Genomic DNA, 23,806 nt, shown 5'->3' on the forward strand with positions numbered 1-23,806 from the left:
GAGCTGACTTCATAATCACTGCAGAGTGTAACAATTGGGGACCAGCCTCCTCCTTGACCCGAGGCTGCTACTGCCCAGGGCCAGTGTCAGGGGTGGGGGAGAGTCGAGGGACAGCCCACGCCACTCCCTGCGCCCTCCAGCTCTAACTCCGTGCTTAAAGCAGCTCTGCCCTTTTCTGAAGATCTCAAAATGCTTACCACCTGTTTCCTTCAGAGCTGCCCTGGGAAGGAGGAAAAGGATGGTGAGAGAAAGGCACCCGGGCGTGGAGGGAGACGCCGGGGCCCTGGGAGGGGCAGTGCTGGGACGGGGTGGGAGAATGGTGTATGGAATGCTGAGGCTCGATACCCAGAAATCCCAGGCAGCAAATCCTCACTCAGTCCAGGGATAGGGAAAGCCTCGACAGCTCCAGATTTTACTGCTGGAATTCTAAATGTGCCAGGTCCAAGTGTCTTCACGGGTTGAGCGACAACAGTGGATGCAACAAAGGGATACAAAGATGGGCCAGACACTATGTCTGTTCTCCAGGAAACCCCTTTACAGCAGGAAAATATACACACAACTTGCCGGGGGGGGGGGGGGGGGGGGGGGGGGAGGGGTGGTGAGAGGCTGTTAAGACGGCACTGGCTTTGCTCTTAGAAGGGGTTCGTCCACTCTAAGTCCTGCTCTTCGCTTACAGGCTGTGTGACCTTTGACAAACAACTTCACCTTGCTGTGCCTCAGTCTCCTCATCTGTGCAATAGGCATACAAATAGCACCTACTGCATTGGACTGTGAGGAGATAACCCTGTAAAGCTGTTTTATTTCTTCTAGAAGATGAGGCAAAGCAAAGGACATTTAAAAATACCAAATCAGGGGCCGACCCAGGGGCCCAGCGGTTAAGTTCGGACATTCCACTTTGGTGGCCCGGGGTTCGCTGGTTCGGATCCTAGGTGCGGAGGAAGCACCGCTTGGCAAACCATGCTGTGGACTGCGTCCCACATATAAAGTAGAGGAAGATGAGCACGGATGTTAGCTCAGGGCCAGTCTTCCTCAGCAAAAGGAGGAAGATTGGCAGCAGATGTTAGCTCAGGGCTGACCTTCCTCAAAAAAAAAAAAAAAAAAACCCAAATCATATTTTTTGTGTTCTATATACTCAGGGTTTTTGTTGTTGTTACTCATTAAAAAAAAAAGAAAAAATTGAAGGTGCTGCCCCGTGACCGAGTGGTTAAGTTCCCGCGCTCTGCTTCGGGGTCCCAGGGTTTCGCCAGTTCGAATCCTGGGCGCGGACTTGGCACCGCTCATCAAGCCATGCTGAGGCGGCATCCCACATGCCACAACTAGAATGACCCACAACTAAAACTATACAACTACGTACCGGGGGGCTTTGGGAGAGAAAGGAAAAAAAATAAAATCTTAAAAAAAAAAATTGGAAAATACAGAGAAGACAGAGAAGCAGGCGCCCGCGGCGCGCTCTGCGGCTGCTTAGCACCTAGCACCCAGAACCCATCATACAAGGTGCAATAGCCTACGATCTGATTTAGTGGATTCCTCTTCGCTGTCTTCCTCTCACTAACGGGTCGGTCCCTTAGCGTGGGGAGGTCCGTCCAGGCCAACTTTCTGGCCCAGCGGTTGGAAGAAAAGCAGGCTCCCGGGGGGCGGGCAGGGAGGCCTGCGCGCGTGGGGAAGAGGCCCGCGGCGGAGGCGGGCGCCGAGGCCGGGAGCCGGTGCGGGGCCGCGGGGGCCGGGGCGGGAGGCCGCGCGGCCGGCAGGTGGCGCTGCAGGCCGGGCCCCGGGCTCCGTGCGCCGGAAGCGGCGGCCGGCCGGCAGGGCAGGAGGGCGGGCCCGCTGCGAGGGGTGCGCGCCGAGGGCCCGGCGGAAGCCCGCGCGCGGCGCGCAGGCAGCATGGGCCTGCTCAGGGCCGGGTTGTGCCCAGGCCTCACCCAGGACGTGGTGCAGCTGCTGAGGGGCCGCGGCATCAGGACAGGTGGCGGCGTGGGCTCGCCCCGCGTTCCCGGGAGGGGCCTTCCCCTGCCCTGCCCGCCCTGCCCCCGCCACCTGGAGAGGCTCCCCGAGGAAGGGCAGGACCCCTCCGGTGTGCCCGGCTCCCCGCCGGCCCCTCGGCTCTGGTGGTCCGCGTGGGCCTCCCGAGACGGCCTGCCCGGAGCTAGAACTGCGCCCCCATTTCACCGATGAGGGAGAGCCCAGGGGGGGCAAGCCCGTGCCGCCTTCCTGCCAATCAGCCACGCGCGTTTTGTTTTCAGTGGTGGACCTGGTTTCCGCAGACCTGGAGGAGGTGGCCCAGAAATGTGGCTTGTCTTATAAGGTGAGCTGACAGTTCCCATGCTCCCAACCTGGGTGCCTCTGAATGTCCATCTCTGAGCCAAGGGAGCAAAGGGTTTCCAGAGATGGATAAGGGCGTGGAGGGCCGGTGAGACCCCAGGATGCCCCTCCCTCGGCCGGTCCTCGTCGAGTCCTGGGGCTTGCGAGTCCTGGGGGTTGCGGTGGGCTGAAGTGCCCCTGCCCCATGCGGAGTTGCCCCTGCCCCTTCCGCAGGCCCTGGTTGCCCTGAGGCGGGTGCTGCTGGCTCAGTTCTCAGCTTTCCCATTCAATGGCGCTGATCTCTACGAGGAGCTGAAGACCTCCACTGCCATCCTGTCCACCGGCATTGAGAGGTTTGTATGTGTCCTCGGGGAAGGAGGTGAGAGGCCGCAGGCAGGGGCTGCCTCCAGCTGGGCTTCTGATGCTGGAGACTAGAGAGCAGGGTTTTCAAGCTGTGGTGAGGGCAGCGTGGATGATGGGCAGGACTTCTGAGTTCTCATACCCTGTAACAGGGTTTCTCTACCTGGCATTCTAGCGTTTGGGGATGCCTAATTATTTGGTGTGGGGAGCTGGAGCCGGTCCTGTGCGTTGCAGGATGTTTGGCTGCATCCCTGGCCTCTGTCCACTAGATGCCAACAGCACCTCCCTCCCAGGTTGAGACAATCAAAAATGTCTCCAGACATTGTCAGATGATGCCCCAGGCGGTAGAATTGCCCCTGGTTGGAAACCACTGTCGTATCACACAAGGTGTCAGTATTTCATTATTACTCGGCAGGTCAGAGCAACACTTTCTGGCCCTAGCTCCTGTTTCACTTAAGGATAGGGCACGAGAGATTGTGAGAGGACCAGCATTCATTGAGTGCCTACTAAGCTCCAGCCATGACTGTAGGTTACATAATCTCTTCGGTGACTCTGGGAGTTAGTAATTATTAAGCCCACTTGAGTTCTGCCCAAGAGGAGCGAGGGGCAGAGGTGGGGCTCAAACCCTGGCACTTGAGCCAGAACTTGGTTCATTCCCCATACTCTGCAGCCGGAGGGCACAGGCGAGCTTCCGGAGAAGAGCAGTTCCATTCTGCCGTGTTGTCTGGAGAGGGAAGGAGTTGGAAGACAATAGCCAGTTTTTGGCCAAAGAAGTCTGACCTCTCCCCTGGCCTGCTTGTGCAGAATTTGATGAAGAGCTCAGCCACCAGAGAGGTCCGGATCGGTCTGGCCCTTGCCGTTTCCATAACACGTTCTCTTGGCACGGTCCATGCAGCGTGGTGCTTGCTCCCCTTGGTTGGGGGTCCGAGTCCATTGTCCATCAAGCACTGGCTGAGTGCCTCCTGGGGGCTCTGTGTGAGGTTGTACTGAGTGCCTGCTGCCTAGTAGATACATGAGATGATTTGTGTGCGAGTGAGGCGAGGCTCCTGCACTTAAGGGGCGTGGGGTCTAGTGGGTAGACAGAAGTGTAAGCAGGGGGAGGCAGCATGGGGGGGGCGTTATTAACAGAAAGTCGACTTTGGGCTCAGGGAACTTATATAACCAAGAGGAGCTTATAAAACCAGCATACACAGAGGAGGCATTCAGGGAGCCGTCAAGTGGTGAACTGGCAGGAGTGCAGCTGCGTGGGGTCACTGCAGGGGGCATCAGAGTGGCTCAGGAAGCTCTGAAAGGAGGCAGGCCTTGGCCATTGAGGAGTGGATGGGCTTTCTCTGCCTGCTTACCGAGAACTGGGCGCCGTGCTTGCACCTCACGGTGCATTATATTATTTGTTCTTCACAGCCACCAATGAGCGCATTATGGTTAAAATCACCATTCTAAAGATGAGGAAACTGGGACTCAGGTCACACGACTTGCTCAAGAAGGCACAGCTAGTAAATGGCAGACCAGGCACTTGAAGTCATGTCTGTCACACTCCTAACTCCAGGGACCGAGCTCTCACTCGCCTGCCCTCCTGCCTCCCTGGAGGTGGGAGGCCGTTCTGTGAAAGCAGAGCCACAGGCAGTGGGGTGGAGGTGTGCACGGTGGACTGGAGTAGGGAGGCTGGCACGAGAGAGGCCAAGGAGAGAGGTGGCGGGGACGGCGGGGGGCAAGTCCCATCTAGGGCAGGTGACAGCAGGAGGTGAGTCGAAGAAGAGATGTGACAAGCTCTACTGCCGGGTGTGATATAGGCGTGAGGAATCAAAGATGACTCGCTGAGTTTCTCGCCTTCCTTGGTGTTCTCTGAACAGTTAATGGGTGTAACTTCACAAAGGGAGGGGGTCAATTCCATGGTCAAGAATTTGGGAAATGCTTCATTACCCCGAATTGAACAGGTTTCTTTGTTGTATGCCTTCTCCGAGCCTTTAGTGCTGATGTGCAGGCCCATAGAACACGGAGTGCGCCTTGGAAGAAACTGCATTGATGGGGGGAGATTGGTGGCTCTTTAAAGACCAGCTATATCTTGCTCATCTCTATATCTCAATTTTAGAATAAGGCCTTCGAGAAATGTCAGGCCTTTAGACGATGTCTGAATGAATGACTGAAAGCCAGCTCAGAGGGAACGGTGTAGGATAAACCCCAGAAATCACTTGTATTCAAAACAAGTGGTAAAACCCCAGGTGGACTTCTGCTCCACAAGGCAGGCCGGGGGTCTCTCTCCATGTTGACGGGCCGAGTAAGAGGAGATTGGTAGGAAGGTCCTCTAAGCTGTAGGAGAGCTGGAAGGCAAACAGATGAGAAGTCAGCTGGGGAGTGGATTTGGGAATTCCTTACACAGCGTGATCCTCACAGCCAAGAAAGTGGTTGATTCTTTTTTTTTTTTTTTTTTTGAGGAAGATTAGCCCTGAGCTAACTGCTGCCAGTCCTCCTCTTTTTGCTGAGGAAGGCTGGCCCTGAGCTAACATCCGTGCCCATCTTCCTTACTTCATATGTGGGACGCCTACCACAGCATGGCGTGCCAAGCGGTGCCATGTCTGCACCTGGGATCCAAACCAGTGAACCCCGGACCGCCGAAGTGGAATGTGCGCACTTAACCAGTGAGCCACCGGGCCGGCCCCGAGAGTGCCTTTCTAACCAGTTCCCAGGTGCCGCTGATGCTGCTGGTCTGGGAAGCACACCGGGAGAACCACTGCTGTAATGGAACTGGGGGTTCTCTGACCTCAGTGGAGGAAATGAGATCCAGGGGTGGCCAAGGCTCAATGTGCTTTAAACAGGTGCTTATTAAACAGAGACAGGATGAATACAGTTATTCCAAGAAGCCATGGGGCTGGTGTGATAACCAGAGTGTTTGACTGGCAGAGGCCTGTGGTTATAATGATGGGGTCCCTGGAATTGAAATAGATGGGTGCTTACTGAGGTGCTGCTGGCCACATACAGAGGGGTCATGGGAGGTCTTCAAGAACCTTTTCAGAGGACTGGAGCCCGTGAAGGTGATTGCAGGATAGAAAAGGGATGCGTGTAGTCAGGACATGGAGGCACTGGTGTAGGCTGTGGCAGAGGAGGAGCAGCTCCAGCCCGCAGGTTGACAGGACATTGCAGGTGGGCAGTGACCTACTTCATGGTGGTTCAAGGACAGAACCTGGGTTAGGAGTTGACTCTGTCCTGAGTTTCTCCCAAGGCTTCCATAGCTGGAGTGTTGACAACATAGGAACTAAATAGCACCATTCTATCACTCATTTCTCTGGGAACATTTACTGTGTGTCTCCTGTGTTTGAGGCAGGTGCTAGTGATGGGGACGTAACAGTGAACAAGGCCCAGGTCTTGCCTCAGGGCGCTCCGGGCCAAATGGGGAAGACAGACGAAAACAAGCAAATGGAAAAAAATTACAAAGTCCTAGAACTAATTGTGAATTCAGCAAGGTTGCAGCGTACAAGATCAACACACAAAAATCAGTTGCATTTCTATATACTCAGAATGAACATGTGGAAATGGAAATTAAAAACCCAATACCATTTACAACTGCTCCAAAGAAAATGAAATACTTAGGTCTAAACCTAACCAAACAGGCATAGGATCTGTATGCTGAAATTAAAAATTGCTGATGAGAGAAATCAAAGACGACTCCAGTAAATGGAGAGACATACTGTGTTCTTGGATCGGGAGACTCAAGATTGTAAAGATGTCATTTCTCCATAAATTGGTCTATAGATTGAATGCAGAAAATCCTGGCAAGGTTTTTTGTAGAAATAGGCTTATTCTAATAATTATATGGAAAAGCCAGTGACCTAGAATAGCTAAAACAATTTTGAAAAAGAAAAAGTTGGAGGAATCAGGGGCCGCCCTGTGGCCTAGTGACTAAGTGTGGCGTGCTCTGCTTTGGCAGCCTGGGTTCGGTTCCTGGGCATGGACCTATACCACTTGTCGGCAGCAGTGTTGTGGCGGTGACACACACAAAATAGAGGAAGATTGGCACAGATATTGGCTCAGAGCAAATCTTCTTCAAGCAAAAAGGGGAAGATTGGCAACAGAGGTTAGCTCAGGGCCAATCTTCCTCAGCAAAAAAAAAAAAAAGCTGGAGGAATCACTCTACCAAATGTTAAGGCTTACCGTATACCTACAGTAATCAAGACAAGTGCAGTATTGCAAATAACAAGGCACACAGATCAATGGAGTGGAAGGGAGAACCCAGCAATAGCCCCACAAGAATCTCCAGCTGATTTTTGACAAAGGTACAAAAACACTTCAATGGAGGAGGGATATAGCCTTTTGAACAAATGGTGCTGGAGTTATTGGACATCATAAGTAATAAATAGTGTAAACCTCCCACCTTATACAAAAATTAAAAATGGATCATGAACTTAAATGTAAAACTTAAGCTTTTAGAACAAAACAGAGAAGAAAATCTTTGGGAACCTGGGCCAGGCAAAGTGTTCTTAGATTTGACACCAAAAGTATGATCCAAAAAAAAATTGATAAATTTAAAAAATCAAAATAATAGCTTTTGCTTGCAAAGGAGGATGAAAATACAAGCTATAGAGTGGGGAAAATATTTGCAAGCCACAAGTTCAGCAAAAGACTTGCGTATAATACATAAAGAATTCCTAAAACTCAACAGTAAAACAATCCAATTAAAAAATGGGCAAAAGACATGAACAGGCATTTCACCAAAGAGGACATCCAGGTGGCAAATAATCAGATGAAAAGATGTTCAACATCATTAATTATGAGGGAACTGCAACTTAAAACCATAGTAAGGGGCTGGCCTGGTGGCACAGCAGTTAAGTTTGCACATTCTACTTTGGGTGTGGACAAGGCACCACTCAGCAAGCTGTGCTGTGGCAGGCGTCCCACATATAAAGTGGAGGAAGATGGGCATGGATGTTAGCTCAGGGCCAGTCTTCCTCAGCAAAAAGAGGAGGATTGGCGGCAGATGTTAGCTCAGGGTTAATCTTCAAAAAAAAAAAAAAAAAGCCACAATAAGATATTACTACACCTACCAGAGTGGCTAAAATAAAAAATGGTGATAACACCAAATGCTGGTGAGGATGTGGACAAACTGGATCACTCATAGATTGCTAGTGGGAAAGTAAAATGGCATAGCCACTCTGGAAAATGGTGGTTTCTTACAACATTGATAGGCACTCACCATATAACCCAGCAATTGCATTCTTGGGCATTTGTTCCAGAAAAATTAAAGCTTAGGTTTACACAAAAACCTGTACGTGAATGTTCATAGCAGTTTTTTTCATAACTGCCCCAAACTGGAAACAGGGAACATGTCCTTCAATGGATGAATAGCTGAACAAACTTGGTACGTTCGTACCCTGGAGTACTACTCAGCAATAAAAAGGAACAAACCGTTGATGCACGCAACAACTTGGATGGATCTCAAGGGACTGATGTGGCGTGAAAGAAGCCAGTCACAAAGGTTACATACTGTATGATTCTAGGTGCATAACATTTTTTTTTTTTAAGAAAGATTTTATTTTTCCTTTTTCTCCCCAAAGCCTCCTGGTACATAGTTGTATATTTTTAGTTGTGGGTCCTTCTAGTTGTGGCATGTGGGATGCCACCTCAGTATGGCTTGATAAGCGGTGCCATGTCCACACCCAGGATCCGAACCAGGAAAACCCTGGGCCGCTGAAGTGGAGCGCGTGAACTTAACCACTTGGCCACAGGGCCGGCCCCCATAACATTCTTGAAATAATGTAATAGTAGAGATGGAGAACAGATGAGTGGTTGTCAAGGCTTAGGGATTAGGGGTGGAGAGAAGGGATGTGGCTATAAAAGGGTAGCAACAAGGGAGCCTTGTAGCAATGGAAATGTTCTGTGTCTTGATAAAATGGCATAGAATTCTAGACGGACACACACGGGCGTAACACTGGTGAAATCTGAATGTGCTCTGTGGATTGCCCCAGGTCAGCCTGTGCTGCTGTACTGCGGTACAATACATCTTGTAGTGCAGGATGCTACCGTTAGGTGAAACTAGGTGAAGGGTACACGGGACCTCCCTGTACATTTTTTTGCAACTTCCTGTGAATCTATAATTAGTTCAAAGTTTAAAAAAATGACAGATTGGGGGCCAGCCCGGTGGTGCAGTGGTTAAGTGCACACGTTCCACTTTGGCGGCCTGGGGTTTGCCAGTTCGGATCAGATCATGGGTGCAGACATGGCACTGCTTGGCAAGCCATGCTGTGGCAGGCGTCCCACATATAAAGTAGAGGAAGATAGGCATGAATGTTAGCTCAGGGCCAGTCTTCCTCAGCAAAAAGAGGAGGATTGGCAGCAGTTAGCTCAGGGCTAATCTTCCTCAAAAAAAAAAAAAAGACAAATTATGAGAAATGCTATCAAGGAAACCCACAAGAGACTGAGATGGAAAATGAAAGGAGCATCTTTTGATGGGGCGGCAAAGACGTCTGTTGGGAGGTTGGTCTTTAAGCTGAAGTGAAAGGATGAGGAGGGGCTGGAGGAGGAATGTTTCGCCGTGCACTCTTTCCCCAAAGGGAACTCCACCAGGACAAGCCTCCTGGCTGGAGATGTTCAGAATGTCTCTGGACAGAACCAGTGGTTGGAAGGAGTGTCTTGCTTTTCTTCTTGGTTCCTACTCCCTCTTTGTCTCCAATCCCCTGGGTTGATTCTCTTCCCCCCTCTTCTGCCATCAGCCTGGACAAACTGCTTGATGCTGGTCTCTATACTGGAGAAGTGACTGAAATTGTAGGAGGCCCAGGTAGCGGCAAAACCCAGGTACACGTGTGGCCAGCAGCCAGGAGGAGTGAGGGAGGTGGGTGCATAGCCCTGGATCCCTGGGGAACTTCTGCCATTGTGCTTGCGATTCAGAGCTCAGAAGAGAGAAGGCAGTGGTGAGGACAGGGGCTTGAACTTGGCCCATTCATGTTGCTGGGATCTGGACAAGATTTGGTGGGGAGCTCCCATTCTGGGCCCTCTTTGAGGGCTCAAGTTCAGCCAGTGCCCCGTCTACTCAGGTATGTCTTTGTGTGGCTGCAAATGTGGCCCATGGCCTGCAGCAGAACGTCCTGTACATCGATTCCAGTGGAGGGCTGACCGGCTCCCGCCTTCTCCAGCTCCTTCAGGCCAGAACCCCAGATGAGGAAGAGCAGGTAAGGGGCAAGGGAGCTGGGTTCCTTTGAGGTTCTGACACAAAAATACCTCATTATCCCTTACATTGCAAGAATTTGGGCCATTTGGATGAATAGTTATTTCTGGCTTTGGAACTTGCTGTTCTATTAATACTTCCTATATTCCTCAAGCCTCCCGTGTTATGACATCACCCCAGCTTGGATGCTGCCCACGCTGATCCTTCCAAGAACCCCAGCTCCCCACATACCCTGATTCAGGCCTGGCAACCAGCCAGCATCTGTGTTTCTATCCCATTTCTTGCCCTTGGCAGACGTGACTAATCAGTCCTGTCATTCTTTCCCACTGAGCTCTGACTTGGCTTGGCAGCTCGGCCCCAAGCAGCCACCACTGTGAGAACTGACTCATTAGGCAAAGCCCATGTACCACCCTGGACCTGAGTCCTTGTGTCTAGGGGCCGCTTCCTGCTCAGCCTTAAAATCCCCCTTCATCTTGCTCAATCCCCTGCTCCCTCTTATCCAAAGCCCCTCCTTCTCTCTCCTCCCTCTTCAGGCAGGAGCTCTCCAGAGGATCCAGGTGGTGCATGCATTTGACATCTTTCAGATGTTGGACGCGCTGCAGGACCTCCGAAGCACTGTGGCTCAGCAGGTGAGCATGTTCTTCTGCCCCTCTTGCTTCACCCAGCTTGCTGGCTGCTGTCTGTATGTGGGCAGGTGTCCTACTACATACTCTGTTTGGAAATGCAGGTGCGCAGTCTGGTGACTCCAGCTGTGCTTGCCACTCCCAGGATGGGACTCCTGAATGCTTAATTCATTCCTCAGTGCCTCATTGTTCACATGCCCATCTTCCCCACTAAAGTAAGCCCCTTGAGCGCAAGGATCATGTCAGAGTCATCTCTGCATTCCCCCACTGGATTAGTTAGCATTACTTTCAGCTGTAAGTGCTAGAGTCTGTCTGACAGATATTTGAACCTGGAGGACATTTAATTATCTCACATGAGTCTGGAGGTTGGCAGGTCCACAATATCAGGGCTCTAGGTTGGTGTGTCTGATCTCCTATTCTTCTCCCTCGTGACTGCAAAGTGGCTGCTATAGCTCTAAGCATGTCTTCACACATGTACATCCATATGCAGGGCAGTAGAAAATAAATGCCTCTTTTTTGTACTTCTTCCCTTTTATCAGGGAAGAAAAATCTTTCTCCAGAACCCACTAGTAGATTTCCCACTTCGCCTTATATCTAGTTGGTCAACTGAGTTATGGGGCTGGCCTGGTGGCGCAGCAGTTAAGTGTGCATGTTCCGCTTCAGTGGCCCAGGGTTCGCCGGTTCGGATCCCAGATGTGGACATGGCACCGCTTGGCAAGCCATGCTGTGGGAGGCGTCCCACATATGAAAAAGGGGAGGAAGATGGGCATGGATGTTAGCTCAGGGCCAATCTTCATCAGCAAAAAGAGGAGGATTGGCAGCAGTTAGCTCAGGGCTAATCTTCCTCAAAAAAAAAAACAAAACCAAACTGAGTTATATGTGTGTATTAGACCAGGGGTTGGGCCCACCTTCCCTGATGCCAGGAGATTTCTGTCTAGTACCTGAACACGCTCAGAGTCCTGTTAACAAGAAAGAGGGGTTTGGAATGGCATTTGGGTTGGTACCCTCCTACACCTGCTGGATGCCTAGACAGGACTTGGTGCACTGATTTCCAGACTACTAGATTGGAAAATACCTTAGAGAGAATAGTTTAATTCATTTTAAACTTTTTCTCTCCCCCCAAAGCGTGACATGTTCCTGTGGGCATACCCAGGATTGTGTATAAAGTAAATCATTTTTACACACTTTGGTACATATGACAGTTGAACAAATACTTGCCATTGGAGTCATAGCTGCTTATGACCCACGTGTGTGTTGAGACATGAAGGCAAACATCCTGATCTGATCCAGCCCTCGTTTCTAGAGATGAGGAGAGTGAGGGCTGGAGAAGCTCAGTGAGTTGCCCGGAGTCACCACATGTTTAGGATAAGAACTAAGCTTATAAGCCCAAAATCTCAACTCTCAGGTCAAAAGACTACATTTTTTACTGTAGGAGCATTAGATGGTATATATTCTATTGCATAACAAGTTACCACAAACTTAGTGACTTACAACAACCCATCTTTACTACCTAACAGTTTTCATGGGTCAGGCGTCTGGGCGCAGCTGAGCTGGGTCCCCTGCTTGGTGTCTCACGAGGCCGTGATCAGGGCGGCATCTGGGCCGTGTTTTCATCTGGAGGCTCACCTGGGGAAGAAGCTGCTTACAGTCCACTCAGGTTGTTGGCAGAATTCATTTCCTAGCCGCTCCAGTTTCTTGCTGGCAGTGGGCCAGAGGTCCCCTTTAACTCCTGGCAGCTGCCCACTGTTCCCTGTCTTTTGGCCCTTTCCAAAGGCACTTCACAGCATGGCCACTTGCTTCTTCAAGACAGCAGGAGAGTGAGAGCAAAATGCAGCACGCAATCGTATTTAAAACATAATGTAATCATGGGAGTGACATCCCATTTCTTTTGCCATCTGATGTAGCCTAATCAAGAGAGTGACATTCCAACATCTTTGACGTTTTATTAGTGAGAAGCAAGTCACAGGACTTACCCACAGTCAAGGGGAGGGGATTTGACAAGGGCTCAGATACCTAGAGGTGGGGATCGTGGGGACCACCTTAGGGTCTGTCTGCCACGGATGACCTGACAGCTCCATGGCTGCAAGCTGTCCTATTTTGGCCAGAGATTTCAACTTGCTCTCCCAGAAAGTGAGGGAGAGCTAAGCCGATTTCAGTTTTAGCTTCTCTCTTTTCCACCAACCTCTCTTAGACAAGCTGATGACTGGCCAAGAGTCAGTAACTGGAAGATGAGGGGAGACGTGCAAAAGAGACCAGATAATGCTGAGTATCCAAGACTTGGCCAACACAAAGTGAAAAAAAAGTTGTGGAAACAGAATCAGCAAATGACGGGGTATAAGGACTAAGGAGAGGAGAAAGGAAGCGTCAAAGATGGTTTAGGTCTGAGAAACCAGGAGGATGGTAATGCTTGTGTAGAGACAGAAAATTATGGTTTTCACAGATGGCTGTCTGTATAGTCTATATTTGGAACCATTTTAGTTGTGGAAGATGAGGCCCCACAGGAATGATCTGAAAGGAGAAACTGAAGTAAAGAGAAGGCTAAACTCTTCAGCAAAGGAAGTTAGGAATTTGGGAAGCAGGCAGGAGAAGGAGAAGAGGAGCCTGACAAGATGATGGGGGGCTGGCCGTAAGGAGAAAGGTGGTCACTGAGAAAATTCCTGACCGGGGGCAACAGGACTCTGAACAGGGATTTGTCAAATTTAATTATTTTGGGGTATCTGTGATGTTCTGTGACTTAATCTCTCTCTGTCCACCCAAGTCTTCAGCAGAATCTGTTATACAGACAAATGGGGGTGGGGAAAGATGACATTGCTGATGTTCCATGATGCCTGTGCTCCTGGGTTTGGGGTCTGGGGAGGTTATTTCTTACCAGTTTCTGATAGAGGAGCAAGCTTGTCCTGGAATGGGTGCCCCCTAGAGGCCAGCTGGTTCATGGCACATACTTCCCCCCCGAACCCCCAGGTGAGCGGTTCTTCCGGGACTGTGAAGGTGGTGGTTGTGGACTCGGTCACTGCGGTGGTCTCCCCACTTCTGGGAGGTCAGCAGAGGGAAGGTGAGTGGTGTGGCAGAGCCCAGGGTTAGGGATGGGATCTGGCCTTCCCCTCTGGAGGCCAGTCCCCGCCCAGTCCCTGAGGCCCTGCCGCCTTCCCCCTCTGCCTCTCCTCCAGGCTTGGCCTTGATGATGCAGCTGGCCCAAGAGCTGAAGACCCTGGCCCGGGACCTTGGCCTGGCAGTGGTGGTGAGGAAGTGGGCTCAGCCAGCCGTGCTTCTCTTGTCTCGGATCCCTGGGCTTCACCAAGTGGGGACTTGAAATGAACTTGATTTCTAATTATAGCTCTCTATTTCTCTTAACTGGCAGCTTCTGAACTCCCAAAGTGGCCCTTTACGAAAGGGTCATAGCTGCACTTTCCTGAGTCATCTAGAGCGCTGGACTGTGAGGGGACGGGACCATAAATAGCCAAGTGTTCAGGGACAACCTTGTTTTCCTTTTTCCTTTCTTTAAGTCAAGTTTACTGAGGTGTAATTCACATAGAGTAACTCTCTCCTTGTTTGAAGTTTGACTAATGGATACTGTCGTATCCAGTCTTGTTACACCACCACAGTCAAGATACAGCATATTTCCATCCCCCCATGAACGTCCCCCAACCCCAGATAACCACTGATGTCGTTTTTGTCCCAGTAGTTTTGCCTTTCCCAGAGCTTCATAGAAAGAGATCTTTTTGCTTTTTAAGTAACTTTTTCTGCTTATAGAATAGTTTCTTAAAAGTCTGCCTGCTTCTCCTAGAAAGGGTAAAAAATAATTAAATAGAAGAGTCAAATTTGTAAGCAGTCTCCACATCCACAGAAACCATATTCATATTTTTATATTTCTCCATATAATCTCTTTTTTTTGGTGAGGAAGATTGGCCCTGAGCTAACACCTGTTGCCCATCTCTCTCTTTTTGCTTGAGGAAGAGTGGCCCTGAGCTAACATCTCTGCCCATCTTCCTGTTTTGTACGTGGGTCGCTGCCACAACTTGGCTTGACAAGTAGTGTCGGTCTGTGCCTGGGATCTGAATCTCTGGACCTGGGCCACTGAAGTGGGGTACACTGAACTTAACCACTGTGCCACTGGGCCTGCCCCCATAAAATCTTTTCTCTCTGCTTACATACATGTACTTTTAACCAACTTTCCAACTAAACTGTAACCTTGTTTAAAAAAAAAAAAGAGTTATTTCATTCCATTTTCTACATTTTTAAATAGATTCTTTAAGAATGCCAGTTTTAGCAGTTACTTATTATTTTGTTTAATTCTTATATTACAGGGGCCTGTAAACTTTTTCTGTAAAGGGCCAGATAGTAAGTAATTGAGGCTTTATGGCCTTTATGGTCTATGTTGCAACTACTCAACTCTGCCTGTAGAAGAGGAGAACAAGCATGGACAAGACCTAAACAAATGGGCATGGCTATGTCCCAGTGACACTTGATTTTCAGAAACAATTTGGGGACTAAATTTGGCCTGTGGGCAGTAGTTTGCAGACCCCTGGTGTACCATAACCTTCTATTTCCTGATTTGGGGCCTTTAGGTCACCAGTTTTTCTCTATTTTAAATAAAACTATAGTGAACATCCTCATATCTAAATCTCTTTGCACATCTCATACTATTTCCTCAAACTCCTAAAAGTATAATTATTGAGTCAGGGATGCTTGTATTTTTAAATGTCTAGATACGACGTTGCTAAGTTTCCAGGAAGGTTATAGTACCCACCGGCAGTGTAAGGGGATCTGCTTTCCTCTTCTTTTGTTCTTGTCCTGGGTCCCAGGGCCTCCCTCTCCTGACCTGAGGATGTATGTGATCACCTGCTGTGTGCCAGGCTCTGGCTTAGGCAGTGGGCATTCAGTGAGGAACAAGCCACAGCCCCTGCCCTGGGGGGGTCGGTGTGTGGGGGGAGAGCCTCATCAGGAGGATGCTCTGAGCCTTGGGTTGCTCACCTGTGATCAACCTGGGCAGAGTAGAGCTGACAACCAGATTAGGACCCCCCTTCCAGAACTGCCCGCACCCCCACCCACACAGATGTACTCCCTGACACAAAGAGCTGGTGGACATGGTCTCAGGATGCCCGTCTGCTGAGTGGGGGTGTGGTAGGTTCAAGCCCACCGCTGGTTCCCTCCAGGAAAGTGCAGGCAGCTCTACTTATTCCCTGACGTGCACCCCATCACCTGTTGGAGTTAAGCCTGAGGCATTGTGACTTAGTGGAAGGAGCTGTGCACAAGTTAGGAGCCCAGGGTTATAGTTCCAGACCTGCCATCGATAAGTCATGGAGCCTTGGGGAGGTCGTTTCTCTGCGCCAGGCCTCAGTTTTCCCATCTGTAAGATGAAGCAGTAGGAGCAGACGTCCTCTACACTTGCATTATGGATCTCTAAGTCTTTGATTCTTTCTGCCACAGGTGACCAACCACATGACCCGAGAGAGGGACAGCGGGAAGCTCAAACCTGCCCTCGGACGCTCCTGGAGCTTTGTGCCCAGCACTCGGATTCTCCTGGATACGGGCGAAGGAGCAGGAGCATCAGGCAGTCAGCGCACGGCATGTCTGATCAAATCTCCCCGTCTGGTGAGCTGGGCCCTGGGGAGAACCAGTAGGCTGGGCCCTTGAGAGCGGTTTCTATGCCCACACATGTCTTACAGAGGAATTCTTGGATGCCGAGACCTTAGAACCAAAGAGGCAACCCTCTTGGGTTGCTTACCTCAAAAACTTGCCCTTCCCGCCTGTCTTCTTCCAGCCAACAGGTTTCCAGGAGACAGTAGACATTGGGACCTGGGGCACTCTGAAGCAGAGCCCAGCGTTACAGGGACATCCGACATGACTGTGCTGTTGACTGGGAAAGGGAGAGACATCAAGGCCCCAACTCTCCTGAGCAGTAATGCCTGCTGTCCCCTGCCACCCAGCCCTTGGGACTGCAGTAGAAGCTCTTGGACTGGGCAGAAGAGATGTCTATGTTTGCCTAGCTTCTCTTTCTCACACAGCTACAGGCAAGAGACAATGCTGTGGTGGAAGGACCCAGACATTCATGCTGGTGCCACGTTCTCTTCCCTTGTTTCCTACCATGTGTGTTTCCAGTGGGAGCCGAGTTCACTGTGGCTTGGGGCATCTCTGGAGAGACACACTAGTGACTGGATGGATGACCCTGTGTGCCACCATTGTACCTGCGCTCTGTCCCTACACAGTGACTAAGCCATGAAGCCTCTAGCTTGCTTTTGTTTCTGTTTTTTTTGCCTGTTTTTCCATCTATAAGATGGGGCTCCCTTTCCCTCAGGTCTGTTTGTAAGTTACTGGGTGGAAAGTAACCTCGTAAATGTAAAACTCTTCATCTATCTCCTGCTCTTACAAATATAAAAAGGAAAATCCCCCCGCCCCACAGCCACCTGATTTCCCCCAGAAGGCTTTTTTTCATTTTCCCCCAGTGAGGCCCCAAACGACTGTCGTTCCTTTTTGCCTCCTGCTGATTGGGTTTCACACACCTGCCCACATCACCATGACCAGGTGAGACGTGAGCTCGCTGCAATCCCAGGGATATAGTTTAACAGGAAAAGAGGCTGTGACCTGCTCCTGGTGAATCCAGCCACTTGTTTAATATACATGGCGCCCTGTGGGGCTCCTCCACAGTACAGAGTAACCAGAGGTGCTGAACCGTGGCCTTGCCCGTAAACAGACAGGAGAATTTGCACAGTAAATAGAGCCAGCTGGGAAAATTGATGCTGGCGTAAATAATACATGGCAAATCTAGTCCTTTATGCAGAAATTCATGGCCAGTGGCTCCGAGATGCAATATAATTACGCTTCTCTTCCTGCCAGCTGTACCACGGCCTAGTGCCCTGGTGGATAAAATAACCCCCGCTGTCTGTGACCAGCACTGTGGCCCTGCGTCTGAGAGCTGTAACCCTGGCTGGGAGGGGAGGAGCACACCAGGGAAAGGAGAATAAAAGGCAAAGTAGAGAAATGATCAGGGTTGTTTGCTGACTACCTTTTTTAAAGGAAGGTCGCCTTTCTCAGAGAGCTTGTTATGTAATTAATTAGTTGTGCTTTGGCTACGGGACAAGGGGGTCAGAGTTGTACGTAGAAGATAGGACATTTAGAGATGATGAAGGCAGCAGGGATAGGAGTGAGAAGTAGGGAGGACTTGGAATGAGTGGTGGACGGGCTCAAGGGTATCTGCCTGAGTGAGGACAGGGTTGGTGGGCTCAAGACTGGGGGAACCCGGATGCTGCTGCTGTCACAGAAGACTCCAGGAGAAATTAATCTTCAATATCCTTATACCATGAGTGGTTGGCTCATTTCTACAACCATAGCAGGACATGATATGTTAAGCTAGGAATGGCAAGTCCCTGGCGCTTGTACCATTTGGGCATCCTGAGCCCATGTAGACATCATCAGTCAGGCAAGCATTTTTTTGTTGAGGAAGATTGGCCCTGAGCTAACATCTATGTCAATCTTCCTCTATTTTGTATGTGGGACGTCACCACAGCGTGCCTTGATGAGCGGCATGTAGATCTGCACCTGGGATCTGAACCCATGAGCCCCGAGCCACCAAAGTGGAGTGTGTGAACTTAACCGCTACGCCAATGGACTGGCCCCCAAGCATTCTTTTTTATGGAGTTCAAAGTCTTTCGCAGTTTTTCTCCACTCAGCACTCCAGGTAGCCGCAACCATCAGTTGGAGTTGACCTTCAGGGTGGAGCTGGTTGCCACCTCTGCCCTGGGCAGATCTGCCATGTTTCCTGTATGTGGTAAGTCCAGGTGCTTAGTCCCTGACTGAGGATCCTTGAATAATGTGGTTTGAGAGGCCTGTAAAGATCATATGCCCCATCCTGTCATCTAACAGAGAAGGAACCTGAGGCCCAAAGAGGAGAAGTGATAGTCCCAGTTGCAGTACAGGGGCTGGAACCCTGGACTCCTGGTTCCTAGGCCAGGACTCCTATCTCCATGTTGCCTTTAGTTTCTAATCACACAGTTCTGCTCCCGCTGGGGCAGTTACTCCAGCCAAAGGCGCCACAGCCCTCACCCCCGTGAGAAGGCCCCCCATTCACTGCTACTTCAGACCATCCTGTGACATTCCTTGCCTCTCACAATTTGCTTCTTCCTTGGGCCTTGGCCTTAGACCAGGGCTTTCTCTCGAGAGGCGTGCCACCACTGCATGCTCCGTCCCAGGCACCCCACGCCCTGCAGTTTGCCTACAGGGCTCGGGCCACGCTGGCTTTCCTGCCCGAGTGCCTTTTGCTCCCTCTGCTTGTGCCTCCATGCACACCCACCCTGACATCCTCCCCTTTTTCTGCATCAACTGTTAGACATCATAACCCCCCTGTACCACTCGCTCACTCTCTGTTCATTTGCCTGCCCACGAGCCCAAGATCGACTTTAAGGGCTCCCATGTCAATGCTCAGTACAGTCATGTGCTGCATAGTGACATTTCGGTCAATGGCAAAGTACGTAGTGGTCCTATTAGGTTAGTACTATATAACCTAGGTGTGTGGTAGGCTATACCGTCCAGGTTTGTTTAAGTACACTCTGATGTTTTCACAATGGTGAAATTGCTTGCCGTGTTTCTCAGAACATATCCCTGTCATTAAGCAACGCATGGCTGTAATTGTTAAATGTCTGAATGGGTAGGCTTTGATGCATTTTAAAGATGGCAAAGGAGGAAAGCAGGAATGTTTTCCTCTTAATTTACATAGAAATTGGGTCCCCAGAGTGTATTTTTACATATCTCCCTGCAGAGGACCATTATAGGTCCTGGATTTGATATTAGGCAGAATTAATGTTGAGTCCCTACTATGTGCTAGCGCTTGATGACTTTAAGTCAGGCACTTGAACTCCCACGCCTCTCAGGCAAAAGATTCACATATTGAGGCTGCTCCCTGCTGCAAGTAACCAACCTGCCTTAAAGAGGCTTAAACAATGACATTTACTCTCTCTAGTAACACCGAGGCCAAGGTTGGCTCATTGTCAAGGAGTGCAGAGCCTTTCCGTCTTTCTGCTCTGCTCTCCTTTTGTGTCGGTTTTATCATCAAGCTCCTTGTTCTCATCAAAGCGCGGATGCAGCCATTCTAAGCGTCAATTGAGACGTGACAATACAGTCACGCGTCCCTTAATGACGGGGATAGATCCTGAGAAATGCGTCTGTAGGAGATTTTATCATTGTGCAAACATCATAGGGTGTATGCGCACAAACCTAGATGGTATAGCTTACTACTTATGGGGCCACCGTCATATATGTGGTCCGTCGTTGACTGAAACATGAGGCACATGACAGTATCTACAGGCAGGAACATGATTGCCTCCTTATGTCCTTTTAAGAACCAGGAAAACTCAGAACTTTCCTTCCAACCAAAGCAGACTTACCTCATGTCTCATTGGTGCAGAATTGCTTCATGCACCCACGTCTCTGTCATGGTATGGCAAATGGTATGGGACCACTGTGATTGGTTCAGACCAACCAGGAAATAGCCCTGGAGGTGGGGACAGGCTTTCCTTAAGCACATGCTGTGGCCATTGGTAGAAAATGGGGATGCTACCAGAAAGGAAGGAGTGTGCGTGGAGGAACTGGACGTTGGGTGGGCAACCACTAAGGCAAGTTTATTGAGGCTTTGTGTTTGGCCCTTTGTACACATCTCATTTAGACCTTAGGACAGCCTCGTGGCATGGGGAATCGTTCCATTTTACAGATGGAAAATGGGGGCCCAGCGAGGTTAAGGACATAATGATACGTGGCAGCCCAGAATCAAACTTGAATCTGTCTGATTCCAAACTCTACTTTCCATCCTCATGCTGCCTTCAGCTGTGAATATGGAAATGTTTCAATAATACTCTTTTTCATATGTTTCCCTCATAGCAGCCAAGGCTACACGTCCCAGCCTCTTTTCAGCTTAGCTCACCATAAAAAGCTGGATCAGAGATCTACTTTATCAGCTCTTTCTGATTTCCCCTAGGGAAGCGAAGAGAATGATAAACACTTGGAGAAGGGTGATATCATTGGTATTAAAGTGAACTGGAGGTTTAGGGGGAAATGAAGCTGAATAAAAAACAACAGGGTCTCTGCTCCCTGAGATGGGAGCCGGGGAGCAATGAGGGATTTAAATGCATATCCCACTAGGTTTCTGCTGTTTTCTGGCATGGAGTTGTGCTGGGTAGTTAAAACTGTCCAACTCGGTGTGTTGGGGATGGGCAATGGAGAAGGCTCTGTGATGCACGGAGCTTAAATTAGAGCTATGTATATTATTCATCGAAAGTTACTCTCAAAAAGGTGCTTTCCTTCGTTTTTTCCTGTCTTATTGCACTGGCTAGACTAACTCCTGGTATTAAGTTGAATAGAAGCAACAATAGCCACTGTCCTTGTCTTGTTCCTGATTTGAGTGGTGTATTTCCGAAATTTTAGCATTAAGTAAGGTGCCATGGATTTCCCATGCTTACCTTTTATCAAGGTAAAGAGACCTCATGGTGTTTCCTGTCTGTCCTGGAGAGGGAGGCCAGGTACTGGCTGTTACATCTGCCGTGCACAGAGTTTTCTCTCCCAGCCAATGGAAGGTCCATGCGTCCCGGAGCCGTACAACTGCACCTCAGCTGCTGCACAAGTTTGACTCCTTGAGTGGCCTTTGAATCCATCTCTTCCTGCCTCTCGGTAGCTTCTGGGTTTAGTAGCCTCAACCTAAACCTGGGTCTTGCCAGCAGACAATGGGGCCCGTGCTGAAAAGGATACAAAGTCAAGGAACAAGATGTTTTACATCTCAGCTACCTTGGTTGTAGCTCTGACACACACTTGCAGCGTGTCATTGGGTCAATCACTTAGCCTCTTTAAAGCCTTAGTTTCATCCACTGTGAAATGGGGGAAATACCTGCTGTGTACAAGTGCTTTCGGGTCGTATAGCTTATATAAAGCACTGAATACTTTTCCAGGCATGTAATAGGCACTCAATCTCATATCATTGTGAGGTTTATGATGCTTAGGAGATACTGGTGACAGCTTCCTTCTGTCCCGGCAAGGCCAGCTTCATGCTAGTGTGACCAGTGCAGTGGCACAGAGCCCTCAGCTTAATTTAATGCTCTGCTCCTGCCATCCTGAAATTCTTAATACTTTTTCAGCAGGGGTCCCACATTCTGCACTATGCCCGGCAGACTAGCCTGTCCTGTATCCAGGGATGAGTAGAACTCTTGTACTGGCCCTTCTCTGCGGGAAACGCCCTACCACTGATTCCTTGGGGAATAACTCCCTCAGAGAGTAACCTCTCGTAGGAAAGTCAGGGTTAGTTAGCATCCTGTGTCTGTTTACTTTTAACTGTTCCTTTCTGGGGTAACTTACACAGCCTCTCTCAGAAAGGAACACTTTACATTTTACAAGATTTATTAGATGCAGAGAACTTAAGTGGGGGTGGTGAAGTGGAATGATGATTTGGGATTTTGGAATCAGGAAAAGATCTGGGTTTAAAACCCTGCCGGGGGGCTGGCCCCATGGCTGAGTGGTTAAGTTCGCGCGCTCCGCTGCAGGCGGCCCAGTGTTTCGTTGGTTTGAATCCTGGGCGTGGACATGGCACTGCTCATCAAGCCACGCTGGGGCAGCGTCCCACATGCCACAGCTAGAAGGACCCACGACGAAGAATATGCAACTATGTACTGGGGGGCTTTGGGGAGAAAAAGGAAAAAAATAAAATCTTAAAAACAACAACAACAACAACAAAACCCTGCCGGGCCCTTTCTGGCCCAATTGCTTGGACAAGATCATGTCTCTGTCTCATTGGTAAAATCTATGATGCAGGGGACTTAGATTTTCCTTATGGGTAAAATCTATGTCTCAGGGGAATTAAACAGATAACGTATGTAAAGCACCTTTCGCGGAGAGTCTGGTACATAGTAGGTGTTCAATCACCATTAATTTGTCTGGCTCTTGCCGGAAGTAACAAAAATCAGGGCACTAGGACTTACGAACGATGCTGCTACTAATAAAAGAAATAATATGATTTATTTTTTCACTACTGTTTGGGGAAAGGCATGTGCTTCATAAATATGTATTGGAAGGTACTTAGCAAATGAGTAGAAATAATAAAAATATGTCAAAGTAAACAGCTCCTATAAATATGTCACTTGGTAGACAAATTAGTGTTTTATTACCAGTAAATACTGTTGCTTGCCGAAAAGGATTTCAGATTACTTGCACAATGGGTACCTTATTGAGTGCCTCTGTGGAAGGGCACAATAAAGATGAAAAATAGTGATGGTGATAATGCTGAAGGTGGAAAAAGGAGACCACCTCACTTCAGGGATATGCACATTATTTAGTAGCATTCCAATGATTTAGCTGTAATATAGACCAGAGGGCCCAGAAAAAATGATTTTCCACAGCATGTCGTGAATCCAGACTCTGATTATTGGGTCCAATCAGTGGATGAAGCACACCCCATTTCAGAACTGAGTGCTCAGCTTGTAAACTAAGCTTCAAAAAGACATCTCTGGGTTGCACTCCATCCGTGTTCTGGACCTATTTACACTCTATAATTAACAGCAAGAGAAGGAGAGTTCCGGTGGAGAATCACACACCCATTTCAGAAATAAGAAAGGATGAACAAGGTCCTGGCATCTCAAGAGAAAAAGAACCAGAGAGGGGAAAAGAGGAAACAATAAATGCCTTCATGGGGGGAAATAAAGCCCTGGAGAGAGGCAGGGAAGACAGGCAGGGAATTGCCTCAAGGAAAGTTACTGAAACAGCCAGGTAGGAGAAAGATGGGCACGTTTAATTCAGGTGCAAGAGGCGTCTGGAAGGTCAGTGTTTCTGTGCATTCCTGGTGGTGGAAAGATATGGTTTCAAATTCCAGCTCGGCCTTTTTCTAACTGTCTGGCTTTGGGTAATAACTTGGGAATAACAGTACTCAGTTTGCTGGGATGTGAAGATTGGAAATAATACTTATGAAGTGACAGAGTCTGCATGTATAAATGACATCATTTTTACCTCACTTTTCCTTGTGATATTTCTTATTTTAAAATACAAATTGCTCAGAACAACTCTGGGACGTCTTGATAGGATCCTAAAGCATAAGAAAACTGTCACTAGACACTGTCAGAAGAAGGATTCGAATTTATGTTATTTTCATGACTAGGCATTTTCTTAGCCCCCGTGCCTAATGATCCCCCATGCGACCCTGGTGCTTTATAGTTTCCGAAGCACTTTTATGTGCATTAGCTCATTTAATCCTCATACCAACTGCACTCGTTCCTTCAGGGATGAGGAAACCAGAGTTCAGAAGGTTAAGGACCTGCTGAAAGGTACACGCTGACGAATGGCCAGGGTGGGCTCCTTGCACAGAGTCATTTTCATTCTACCAGGGTTTTCTCTGAGCAGTTCCCTCACA

General features: G+C 49.2%; 2 protein-coding genes across 4 annotated transcripts in view; both read left to right on the forward strand.

The window, feature by feature from the left end:
• Nucleotides 1–66: 66 nt before the first annotated feature.
• RAD51D (RAD51 paralog D) lies at nt 67–17,416 on the forward strand. Of its 3 annotated transcripts, none has more exons than XM_023653013.2 (10): nt 67–241; nt 2,241–2,302; nt 2,533–2,651; nt 9,360–9,441; nt 9,681–9,815; nt 10,345–10,440; nt 13,396–13,486; nt 13,602–13,672; nt 15,862–16,026; nt 16,196–17,416. In XM_023653013.2, the coding sequence occupies exons 1-10, from the start codon at nt 190–192 to the stop codon at nt 16,277–16,279; spliced, it is 957 nt and encodes a 318-aa protein (XP_023508781.1). In that variant the 5' UTR covers nt 67–189; the 3' UTR covers nt 16,280–17,416. The 3 variants fall into 3 exon arrangements, with proteins under 3 accessions (XP_023508781.1, XP_023508780.1, XP_023508782.1); XM_023653012.2 differs by lacking the exon at nt 67–241 and adding an exon at nt 1,796–1,963; XM_023653014.2 differs by lacking the exons at nt 67–241; nt 13,396–13,486; nt 13,602–13,672 and adding an exon at nt 1,796–1,963.
• Nucleotides 17,417–17,619: 203 nt separating this feature from the next.
• RFFL (ring finger and FYVE like domain containing E3 ubiquitin protein ligase) overlaps nt 17,620–23,806 on the forward strand; it is a 71,693-nt gene continuing 65,506 nt past the window's right edge. The window contains exon 1 of the mRNA XM_070227640.1: nt 17,620–18,199. Within this exon, the coding sequence (XP_070083741.1) occupies nt 18,064–18,199 (136 nt within the window). The 5' untranslated portion in view covers nt 17,620–18,063. The remainder of the gene's footprint in view (nt 18,200–23,806) is intronic.

This window comes from Equus caballus, chromosome 11 (genome assembly GCF_041296265.1).
Source record: "Equus caballus isolate H_3958 breed thoroughbred chromosome 11, TB-T2T, whole genome shotgun sequence".
Lineage (NCBI taxonomy): Eukaryota > Metazoa > Chordata > Mammalia > Perissodactyla > Equidae > Equus > Equus caballus.

Coding starts and splice junctions, on each gene's coding strand:
- RAD51D (XM_023653012.2), top strand. CDS start 1,882: ATGGGCCTGCTCAGGGCCGGGTTGTGCCCAGGCCTCACCCAGGACGTG. Junction 13,487..13,601: donor GGGAGGTCAGCAGAGGGAAG/GTGAGTGGTGTG, acceptor CCTCTCCTCCAG/GCTTGGCCTTGATGATGCAG. Junction 16,027..16,195: donor TGATCAAATCTCCCCGTCTG/GTGAGCTGGGCC, acceptor GTCTTCTTCCAG/CCAACAGGTTTCCAGGAGAC.